The sequence below is a fragment of the Megascapheus bottae genome, chromosome 1 (assembly GCF_031878675.1).
Source record: "Megascapheus bottae isolate mThoBot1 chromosome 1, mThoBot2.hap1, whole genome shotgun sequence".
In the NCBI taxonomy this organism is placed as follows: domain Eukaryota; kingdom Metazoa; phylum Chordata; class Mammalia; order Rodentia; family Geomyidae; genus Megascapheus; species Megascapheus bottae.
Window position 1 is genome coordinate 24,269,518 of NC_143509.1, and position 12,264 is coordinate 24,281,781.

A 12,264-nucleotide genomic window follows, 5' to 3' on the forward strand; every position below is an offset into this window, starting at 1 on the left:
TCTCCAAGACCGTGGCAATAACATTGGGTACCCGAATATTGAGTCATTGCTCTTGTACTGTTTGGATCTAATATCCACATATCAAGGAGACAAGTGCCTTTTGTTCCTTTGATCTTATCTCCCTCAACATGATTTGCTCTAGTTTCATCCACTTTTCATCAAATGCCATTATTTTATCTTGTCCGGTGGCCATGTAGAATTCCATTGTATATATGTACTACATTTTTTTTTGGTCTCTATTCATCTGTAGTGGGGCATCTGGATTGTTTCCATGGCTTGGCTATTGTGAATAGTGCAGAGATGAACATGGCTGTGTAGGTGTCCTTATCATATCCTGGATTATGATGCTCAGGGTAGATGTCCAGGAGTGGTATGGCTGGACATCCAAACTGCCTTTCAGAACGGCTGAATTAGTTTACATTCCCACCAGCAGTGCAATAGGGTTCCTCATTCTCAACAAACCCACCAGCATTTGTCGTCTGAGTTCAGAATATTGGCCATTCTGATTGGGGTAAGGTGGTATCTTAGGGTTTTTATTTGCATTTCCTTTATGACCATGGATGATGAGCATTTTCTCATATGTTTCTTTGCCATTTTAACCTCTTCTTTACTTCCCTTGCCCATTTAGTAATTGGTTTGTTAGGTTTGCGGGGGGGGGGCACGGAGGGGGGATTAGTTTCTTGAGTTCCCTGTAGATTTTGGATATTAAACATTTGTTTGATGTATTATTGGTAAATATCTTTTCCCAGTTGGTTGGCTGTCTTTCTACTTTAGTAGCTATGCCTTTGTCTGTGCAGAAGCTTTTTATTTTTAGGAAGTCCCATTTGTAAAGTCTCTCTCCAACCTGTTGTGGCCCTGGAACTCTGTTCAAGAAGTTTTTGCCTATGCCTATGAGTTCCATTGTCTCTTCTACTCTATTGTGTAGCACTTTCAGGGGTTCAGGTCGGATAATGAGGTCTTTGATCCATTTTGAATTAATGTTTGTGCATGCAATGCCTTGTGCTAAATATGGCACCTTTGGTTTTTATAATTGCAAATAAGGGATTATAATCCATATTTGGAAGTGTCCTAGTTGAAATATCAATAGCTCCTCTTCCAGGAGTAGGGTGTGACTTGAAGCCCTTTTGAACAGAATTATAGAAAACAGAACTTTATTAAGCATGCTTATCCACAGGGTATGTGAAATATGAAGCGTGTGCATTACCAAATGTTAAGTGAAGATATTCTAAATGCTTGGAATAATTGTAACTCTACAATCAGTTTGTGTTGGTGTTATAGTAAATGTTTTTTTCTATCATCTATAAAACACCCAGTAATAAATATACACCTCCACCTAGTGGGAAAAATACACACTTGCAGCTCCTCACAGAACTATCACTTAATCCAGTTCCAAGAGTGGTAGTAAAATAGTTGGCCTAGCAAGCATGAAGCCCTAGGTTTGAGCCCTCTGTACCACATATGTAGAAAAAGCTGGAAGTAGCACTGTGGCTCAAGTGGTAGAGTGCTAGCCTTTCAGGGACAAATATTTGGATGTCTCCGTGCTTCAGACAGTCCAAATGCACCTAGATATGGTTCTTGCAAGAACTGCTGTTTACTTTGGGTCGCTCTATGAAATATAGCCATTAACATGTTCAGCTTATTTCTACTTCATGTTCATGACCTCCCCCCATCCGCCTGTCATGGGGCTTGGGTGCTGTCCCTGAGCTTTTTGCTGAAAGATGGTGCCCTATTACTTTGAACCACAGTACCACTTCCTGTTTTCTAGCAGTTAACTGGAGTCTCATGGACTTTCCTGCCATGGCTGGGTTTGAACAGTGATCTTCAGATCTGTCTGAATAGCTAGGATTGCAGGCATAAGCTACTACTGCCAGGCTTCCATGTCTACTTATGTCCATTTCGAGTCAGTATGTGACCTAGGCTAGTCTCCATCTCTCCATTCTTTCGCCTGAGACTTCTTAGTGCTAGGATGGTAGGCCTGTATCACCAACCCTCCCCAAGAATCATAAGCCTCTGAAGAGATGGGGCCAGGAGTGTGGAATGTAGAAGCTCTCCCTAATACCTTCTAAGATACATTTCACAAAAAGGAAATTTCTCTAAGCCACAACTGACTTTTCTCCCTGGACTGGCTTTTAACTACAATGCTCAGACTTCAGCCTGTGAGCTGTTTACTCATCCCTGAGGAATTATGGCCCTAAGATGTGTAGTATTTTGCTCTCAGAAACAGTTGTGGTCCATTAGGAGAGGGACCAGGCCTGGGGTTAACTTCTGTCCATCTAAGAGGATTGCTTGGGAGGAGAGGAGAGAGGAGGAAGAGCATGGAAAACCAAGAAAGCCACTGTAAACTCAAACATTGCAATTTGCTTAAAAATCAGTGGCTTGTAACTTTCTCATTTCCTTCATTACCTTACAGCATTAAACAGCTTAGATTCCTAGTACAGCTGGGTGTCATCACCCACCGTGTTCAGCAGAGAAGGCATGAGCCTGGTCATTCCCGGTGGACTGAGACAAATGAAGAACCCAGGTAAGTTTCAATAGAAAAAGCCTAAAGTGGCTTTGTGGCTCAAGTGGTAGAATGCTAGCCCTGAGTACAATAAGCTCAGCAGGTTCAGTCCACAGGTCTGGTGAAAAGAAAAAACAAACGAAAAACCCAGTGGAACTGTGGACACTACTCAAATTGTAAGCCTCCCCGCACTCTGTATCTAGAGCCCTCTAGGAAAACACCTTTAACATCTCACTAAAACACTTTTACATCAGCAATGAAATTTGGAATTCCTAGAAAAATTCTGCCAGCTTTTAAGCACTGTGTATAGAAATTGAAGTAAACCCATAGAAACAGCATCTTAAATACAATAAATTTTATTCACTGGATGTCTAGACATTCCTTTTTCAACTCATTTAGTAAAAACGCAGTGCTGGACACAGGAAGCAAACTAGTCCTCAGATTCTGAGCCATCCTCATCTTGGCTGATCTGGAAGTAACGAAGTTCATAAGTCTCCTTGTCAGATGCAACCACTCGAAGCCAATCACGAAGATTATTCTTCTTCAGGTACTTCTTAGTTAGGTATTTTAAATACCTTAAAAATAAGAACCACAAATCTCATTAAGACAATTCCTACTATATATTGAAGACGCACTGTTGCACTCATCTTTTGAACAATACGCGCCACCCCCCCCACTTGCTTTAAATCCTTTTCTTTTTTTAGTTGGTTGTACCTGGGATTAAGAGCCACTGGTGCCAAGTTGGTTTTGTTTTTATTAAACACTGTACAAGACTGCTAGAAAGAACCTCAACCACACCTTACATAAGCTTGAGACCACCCAATACAGGGCAAACTCTAGGTGTGGGAGTTTTATAAAGAGTATTTCCTTTGATTTTCCCTCTTCTGGTTCAAGGTGTGGGAAGTTAATCCATTTGCTAGGTCTACTGCACTACTACATTTCATTTGAATGTTTGTAGGTCACCAAACCAAAATCCTTCTTGAGAGAAATGGGTGTGGGCCCCTGGACTCACTGTTGAGCTACCCCAGTTCTACTACAGAGCTTTCACATAGTACCAGTATTTGCTAAGTAGACTGAGCAACAGCAAAGATGGTGAGATTCTGCCTTTGGTTGGCTGCCAAGCCTCCAAAACAATATTAAAGCTGGGTGTGGTGGCTCACGCCTATAATCCTAGCTACTCAGGAGGCTAAGATCTAAGGATCTCGGTTTAAAGCCAGTCAGGGCACTAAAGTCCATGAAACTCGTAGCTATAATTAACCACCAGAAAACTGGAAGTGGTGCTGTGGCTCAAGTGGTAGAGCAGTAGCTGTAGCCTTGAGCTGAAGAGCTCAGTGACAACGCCGAGGCCCAGAGTTCAAGCTCCACAACTGGGGAGGAAACATTCCAACACATCCAAACGATATCAAAGTACCTCCAAAATTCTGGCAATTATCCCATAACCATTTTATTAAACTTTGTACAAGTACCAACCTTTTAGAGAACTGTTTCTCAGAAACAACAGTGATTTTGTTTTTGAGGCGTTCAATGTGAACAACATTCCCGAGATTTCCGGTCTTTCCATTGACTTTAACCTTCTCCCGAAGAAATTGTTCCTATTTCAAAATAGAAAAGATGCAAAACTAGGGAAGAGAACCCTAGATATTCACTAGGGAAGGCACCCTAGGAATACAATTTTGGTTAATATTGACTATATACTTCAATGACCAAGAACTACACGACAGGAATAAACGAGTAAAATAATACCTACAAAATTTCCAGAGTCAAAAATCCCATCTTCTACTGGATGAGTAAGGTCCAAATTAAACCTCCAGGTTGACCTCTTAGGTTTCTTGTCTTTCTGCTACACAAAAGCAAATGTTATGAAAGACAATTTAGTTTATATACAAAATTTGTTAAAAAAACTGGATATTTATCTAGAGCTAAATTTTTCTGTGTCAGCCTTGGGACTTGAACTCAGGGTTCGAGTGCTGTCTGCAAGCTTTTTTGCTTAAGGCTAGCACTCTACCATTTGAGCCACAGCTTTTGTGTGTGTGTAGTTAACGGGAGGTGAAGAGTCTCACAGATCTTTCTTGTGCCACCCTTGAATTGCCATCCTAATTACTGAGGCTGAGTAGCTAGAATTACAGGCACGAGCCATTGCTGATATTTTAAAACCATTATTCAGCTCTGGTGTTAGCTGCCAGTATCAGGACTCCACTATGTCTAGGGCATTCAAGCCTCAATTACAGGTAAGAAAAAGGAGGCAGCATCTGGTTACCAAGATCATAAAATATACATCCAATGAATGAAAACAAAAGCATCAAATTTTAATCAGAGAGCCATCCCCAAATAAGGCCCACCGTCTGCCTTGACAGGCAGCCTTGTAAACTGTGTCACGCAGCCCCAGCCTCTACCGTCCCAAATCTTAAACTTGGGTGGATTTATTTTTTTTTCTTCCCCAGTCCTGGGGCTTGAATGCAGGGCCTGAGCACCGTCCTTGGACACTTTTTGATCAAGGGTAGCCGTCTGTCACTTGAGCCACAGTGAAACTTTCGGCTTCCCAGGGCTTCCTGCATTCTAGGCAAGCGCTCTTAACGACTAGGCCCCGCTCTCAGCCTTCGGACTTAATGCCATTAAATGCACTTGGAAGTCACTGTGGAGACCCGATTTGAGTAGCGTGCAGCACGCGTCCCTAGGCTGGCCTGTCATGCCTGGTTAGTCTCTCACACCTGTCTGTCCAGGCTAACCTCCATCGTTCAGATCTCAGCCTCCCGAGGAGCTGGGATGACAGATGTGAGGCCCCGGCGCGGGGCCAAGCGGCTTTTACGCTTCTTCCTCAACTTAGAAGTTTCTGGAAACTTTAAAAAATCAAGCTCCCGCGATGCGCGGGGCCTCGTCCCCCGCCGCAGCCTCGCGCTAGCCCGGGCCGCAGGCCTGGAACAGCCTGGGCTGGCAGCGCCTCCGCGGCGTTCCTGACCCTGGCGATTTCTTTCCCCTCCCTCGAGTTGTCCCAGCTCGCCAGAGGCCTCAGAAGCCCCGCCGAGCGCCCGCACACTCACCGGCGCCATCTTGCCGGCCGGCCGTAGGATCCGAGAGGGCTGGACGCACGCGCATTACGCTTTTATACGGCAGCGTGTGCGTCACGCGCCGACGGCGTAAGTGGGGACGTAGGGAGAAGCGTGCGCGGGTGGGGTGGTGTGTGAGGTAACCTAGGACGCTGGGGGGCGTGGCCCGGGCTGGATTTCTGTGAGCGCCCTCCAGCGGCTGTCGCTATAATAGTTCTCGGATCTTGGCTGCCCTGGACCACAGCACTGACTACTGGAGATGCAGATACAGGATGTTTTTTTTGTTCATACGGATCTTCCCCCACCTCCCCTTTTTTTTTGTGCCAGTTCTGGGGCTTGGGCTTTCTCAAGGCTAGAGCTCTACCATTAGAGTCACAGCACCACTTCTGGCTTTTATTCTATATATGTCGTACAGAGGAATCAAAACCGGGTCCTCTTGCATGTTTGGCAAGCACTCTCGCTCTAGGTCAAACTCAGGCGCTCTATCAGTCTTATTTTCCAAACCACAGTATAGGAAATTCAGTACTTCAGGGCATCAAAATGTTTCCAGTGTGGGGATCTGAGAAAAACACTCCTGGTGCATACCTTTTGTTCACATATTGGGTATAATTGATTCTATTGTATCATCGCTTATGTTGCTAATCCCAAATCTACTGACCCCCAGTTTTAAATCCAATGTAGGTCTGCTGTCACCTGGCTGACAATCGTATACATGATTACAAAAATAAACACAAAGCTTTTTGGGGTTTTTGGGATTATGAATTGATGTCAGATCAGTGAGGTCTCACAGTATTTAGCAATAAGGTTCTGTGCAAATAAAAGGATATATACGAGGACAGAGGTAATGAGTAGAATGGACTTTCGTTGTTAATTTGGACAAGGCCCCTAAAAGTGACAAGTAGATTGGACAAAGCCCCTAGAAGTGACAAGTAGGTTAAGTCTTTGATTCCATGTGACTAACTATAAAAACTAAGCTTTAATAATAGCATAGGTCTTAAGATTTGAACTAAAGGATTGATGAAAACTATGTGCTTTAAAATAAATTCTCCAGGGATCGGGAGTTTGGCCTAGTGGTAGAGTGCTTGCCTAGCATGCACGAAGACCCAGGTTTGATTCCTCGGTACCACATACATAGAAAAAAGCTGGAAGTGGTGCTGAGGCTTAAGTAGTAGAGCTCTTGTTTTGAGAAAGCCCAAGGACAGTGCTCAGGGCCTGAGTTTAAGCTCCAGGACTGGCAAAAACAAAACAAAACAAACAAAAAAAATAAATTCTCTAAATATACAATTAGATAAGCTACAGGGTTAAAAGTATAATTCAGTTAGTAGAACACCAGCCAATGAACAAAGCATAAGGTACTGAGTTTTGATCTCTCAACCACCACAAAAAAAAGGGAAAGTAGAAAGGGAAGATTTGGCCGGGAGTTTGGCCTAGTGGTTAAAGTGCTTGCCTAGCATGCATGAAGACCCAGGTTTGATTCCTCGGTACCACATACATGGAAAAAAAGCCGGAAGTGGTGCTGAGACTCAAGTGGTAGAGCGCTAGCCTTGAGAAAGTCCAAGGACAGTGCTCAGGCCCTGAGCTCAAGCCCAGGACTGGCAAAAAAAAAAAAAAAAAAAAAAAAAAAAGGGAAGATTTCTCTCAATTAGAAACAAAGTTAAAAACTATAGCCAAAATATGCAAATGGGAAGACCAAATTCTGTACATAACTTGGTTCTTTCTAAACTGTAAAATTATCTCCACCTGGTATAAACATAATACCACTCAGTCTCTATTTTGATAACTCTATCACATATGAAACAGTAAGTCTCTGAAAAAAAGAAAAAAGCAATGAGGGGAATTGTGCATTTCTGGCTATGTATGTAACTGAAGTGCTGCAGTATATACAAGTATATTCTAAACTAAAGAATGTCAAACATCAAATCTACGTGAGATTAGATTCTGAGTAGATAAACTTTTTAACACTACAAGAGAGGGCTGGGAATGTGGCTTAGTGGTAGAGTACTTGTCTAGCATGCATGAAGCCCTGGATTTGATTCCTCAGTACCACATAAACAGAAAAAGCCAGAAGTGGTGCTGTGGCTCAAGTGGCAGAGTGCTAGCCTTGAGCAAAAGCAGCTCAGGACAGTGCCTAGGCCCTGAGTTCAAGCCCCACGACTGGCACAGGCATGCAGCACGCATACCCACAAATATAGCAGAGCATCAGAAATGAACTTTGTAGAAAGAGTCCCCAAATAGCTCAATTGTACTTTTATAAATGTGTGTGCACACCAGTCTTTGGGCTTGAACTCAGAGTCTGGGTACTACCCTTGATTTTCCTCCTCAAAACTACTATATTACCACTTAAGCCACAGCTCCAACTTTGGGCTCTTTGGTGGTTAATTGGAGATTTAAAAAGTGTCTCCTATTAGATCCAAACAGTACAAGAGCGAGAACTGAATATTTGCATAACCAATGCTATGGACATGGTATTGGAAATATAAACATAACTACATAGACATAAAAACCTAACTCTATAGACGTTTTATTTCATAAATTAATATGTATCTATGATATACAAACCCTTAGCCTAATTTTGATTATGTTCTAAAAACTAAGTGCCAGTGATTGTATATAAATTCCCTTCTTGAACACTTGTTTAACATTTGAAATATGATGTAAAAATCAATGTTAATTAATTCTTTAATAAAAAAAATCCTTAAAAAAAGTCTCCTAGACTTTCCTGCCTCGGCTGGCTTAGAACTTATACTCTCAGATCTTAGCCTCCTGAGTAGCTAGGGTTATACAAGTGAGCCACTGACACCTGGCTATCCATTTTTTGGCTGGTTCTGGGCTTGAACTCAGGGCCTGGGTGCTGTCTGAGCCTCTTTTTGCTCATGGCTACCACTTTACCACTTGAGCCACAGGATCACTTCTGGATTTTTCTTGAGTAGTTTATTAGAGATGAAATGCTTGGACTTTCCTGCTCTGGCTGGCTTTGAACCATTATCTTAAGATCTTAGCCTCCTGAGTAGCTAATATTACAAGTGTGAGGTACCTGGGCCCAGCTGCAAATAACTTTCAATGCATGGACAAACTAGTGGGAAAGTAAAATAATTTTTCAGAGGCTAGAATGACAAGCATGCTCATGTGGGTATAGTTTGAATTAGTCTACTCAGAGAGCATGAGGGCCTAACTAAAAATGTAGTTAGTGTGTACTTGGATTTTAAGTGGCAGATAGAAGTACATGCAAATGCTCTCTGGAAAAATTTATCTTTAATTGAGGCATAAAACCATTATTAGCCGGGAGTGGTGGCTCACGCCTGTAATCCTAGCTACTCAGGAGGCTGGGATCTGAGGATCTTGGTTCAAAGCCAGCCCAGGCACTAACCACTAATGTCCCAGCCCAGGCACTCAAGTCCTAAGCTTCTGATCTACAATTAACCACCAGAAAAGGGTAAGTGGATCAAGGGGTAGGGCGGTAGCCCTGAGCTGAAGTGCTCAGGGATAACACCCAAGTCCAGAGTTCAAGTCCCACACCTACAAAAAAAATTCTGAGTTAAAATCCCTGAGATATGAAGCGACTTGCTAAAAATTACTAAATTCATAAGAAAATAAGCCACTATTAACAAAAACTCTAAAACCTATAAAATATGGTCGACAGAGACTGAATATATTGAAAGCATAAGCTTCAGAACATAACATTGTAATAATACTACGTTTATAAGCTCAATGTATTCTTTTTTTTTTGTCAGTCCTGGGCTTGAGCTCAGGGCCTGAGCACTGTCCTTAGGCCTTCCTCAAGGCTAGTGTTCTACCCTGAGCCACCACACCACTTCTGGCTTTTTCTATATATGTGGTACCGAGGAATCGAACCTAGGTCCTCGTGCATGCTAGGCAGGCACTCTACCACTAGGCCAAACTCCCGGCCAAGCTCAATGTATTCTATAACATGCTAAGGGAACTACAGACAATCAAAATTCGACAGTGTTTTAAACACAGAAAACTAGTTCAGGAATTAAAAATAGAAAATTTGTAATTAGAAAAGATGAACTAAACAGGGAAGTAGATATAGTTGAGAGAAAATTAAAATGCACAATAGAAAATTAAGGAAACAAAGAGGCTGGGAATGTAACTTAGTGGTACACTGCTTGCCTAGCATGTATGAAGCCCTGGGTTAATTCCTAGGTACCACATACATAGAAAAAGCTAGAAATAGTGCTGTGGTTCAAGTGGTAGAGCTCTAGCCTTGAGAAAACTCAAGGACAGTACTGAGGCCCTGAGTTCGAGCCCCAGAACTGGAAACAGAAAGACATTAAGTAACATACTTTCCTCATATGAAACTATTTTCTAAGAATGTATAAATACGATAATATAAGATATTAAATGAACTATTTTATTTAACAGAGCTAATGAAGTTAACAGACAAATACATTTAGTGTAATAAAATGCTTTATAAGATTCATCTTCATCTACATTTTAAAGGATATTTTAGTTCAGCTGAAGACTTAACATCTGAATTTTACCTATATTTGAAATGTGAATCACACAATATAGTATGTATATATTTTACAATTTTAAAGTTGTAGTGAAAACATTTGAATCTGCAAGTAAAAGCAGGAATTCTCCTATACTTATGATAAATAAAAGGTATTACTATGAAAGTGCCAGTGGATTAGACCACACCATCTCACTAATCGTATGGAAACTAGTAGCTTGCATCATACTAGTTGGGAACTAGTAATTTTCAGTATGCTTTTAATACACACAAGTGCTCATGGTAGATAGTAACTACAACAAGGGATTCTTCCCAAGAAAGAATGAAACTGACTTACAAGCTGTTCAGTCATTGCTGAGAATATAGTTTAGGGAATTTTCCTTTTCTTTTTTTAAATGGAATCTTAGACTAAGGCAAAATGAATTCTTACAATATCCAGGAATAGTTTATAAGAAGTTTCTTGGAAGTGGTGCTATGGCTCAAGTGGTACAGTGCTAGGGTTGAGCTGAGCTCAGGGACAGCACCCAGGCCCAGAGTTCAAGCCTCACAACTGACCAAAAAAAAAAAGTAATGATAGTTTCTCTTTTTATTGGAAGGAGAGGAAATCACAGTAAATAGTAAAATTTGGCTATAAGTGTGTTTCTAGGTTGGTATGCATCTCTATGTCTTTTCATATAAAGAGAACGTGTTTACTCCATGCTTATAGTACTTGTAGGCACTTGACTTCACTTGGTGGCTAAGTTGGGGCTCAGTTGTTCATTTAATGAAAAACATTAAAGGACACTGTGACTTCAAGTCATGTTTCTATAGAAACACATGTTCCTAGTAAAAATTAAATGATGATACTCTCTACCTTATTCAGAGAAAAAAATCTGAGTAAGGATTGAATTTTCTCAAGATTTTCCATCATAAATTTTTCTTATACATTGGCAAATCATCTGAACACTAGAAGGTAAAAAGAAGGCTGGAACACTATGAAATGTGCCTAAAGTAACATTGGAAAAATAGAAACATTCTCCATGCAATATAATTATGGGAATATACTACTCAAGAGCCATATTTTCTCATAGTAAATGTGTTTCTAGCACGTTATATAATTTCGTATATAAAAATTTTTAGGTACTCAAAAGATGTTAAGTGTTTTTAGGTACTCTGTCTCTAAATATGATTGAGAACCATTCCATCAATGTTTGGCTCTAAAATTATTTTGAGGGTCCGTGCCAAAAGGAATGCTATTGAGGATAGGGTTAAGACCACCCAATTTTGTTCTAAAATAAAAATATGGCAAGATTCCAGTATAGCTGCTACTATCATTTCCATTTTTTTCTTAACCACTTGGTTTAAATGAACAGACATTAAAGACGAAAAAAAATGAGTTTGCATTACAGTATTGCAATATGTTAGGGAAAATTGCAATATACTTCTAGAAGGGCAGCTAGCTTAAAAATAATAAAACTTCAGCTCTTAACACACACAGCCCTGAGAAAAATGCATTCAAATTACTGCTCAACTAGAAATAATCTAATTGAGAAATCTCAAAGTACAAAATCAAACTCTGGAAAAGTTGTGAGTTTAAAAGAAAATTACCAACACTGAGGCACTATCAGACTACAGTACTTTTAAAAGTTAGATGGACTTGGGAAAAGAACATACAAAGCCATATGAGTATATACATACATACTGTGCTGTAATGAAAAACTGTGCTCCCAAATTTTACAGCAGAAACATTTAACTGCAGCATTTCTTGAGGAAGAAATCATGGTCTGGATGCAGGAGTCTTGGTAATTACCATAAAACACTGGCACAAAAATTTGTACCATTAAGGGGAAACAGAGTCAAGAGCTTGATTGGTCACAATTTCTTTAAGTGACTGGCAGCCCTCGTAGGGGAACATGAAAGAAACAGAATTATGCTTATGATGCACAAGGATCTGATCTAGGTCAGAAGTGACAACACCATAGCAAATAAAACATAACAAGCTTCACAATATAAATAAAACATGTTCTAAAAAGAAACAAAAATTACACTTATACTGTCTACAAATTGGTGAACCATAGACAAAAATGGTACATTATACATAAATCTATTAACATGACATAGTCTATATGTGGTAATATTTCTAATAGTTAACATGTGGTACAAAAAAGTACAACAAATGCTATGAATCAACTTGCAACATTTCTCTAATGTCAAAGAAGAATGAAGCCACTTTTGTTCTATGTTAAAAAATGTATGTTCCCTGTTTC

The 12,264-nt window shown here is 40.5% G+C and overlaps 1 protein-coding gene across 2 annotated transcripts; it reads right to left on the bottom strand.

Moving 5' to 3' along the window:
- Nucleotides 1–2,840: 2,840 nt before the first annotated feature.
- Rpl22l1 (ribosomal protein L22 like 1) lies at nt 2,841–5,600 on the bottom strand. Of its 2 annotated transcripts, none has more exons than XM_090355321.1 (4): nt 5,539–5,600; nt 4,248–4,340; nt 3,971–4,092; nt 2,841–3,075 (listed from the first exon to the last, which is right to left on the bottom strand). In XM_090355321.1, the coding sequence occupies exons 1-4, from the start codon at nt 5,545–5,547 to the stop codon at nt 2,931–2,933; spliced, it is 369 nt and encodes a 122-aa protein (XP_090211447.1). In that variant the 5' UTR covers nt 5,548–5,600; the 3' UTR covers nt 2,841–2,930. The 2 variants fall into 2 exon arrangements, with proteins under 2 accessions (XP_090211447.1, XP_090211516.1); XM_090355390.1 differs by having other exon boundaries at nt 4,248–4,337; nt 5,539–5,574.
- Nucleotides 5,601–12,264: the final 6,664 nt, after the last annotated feature.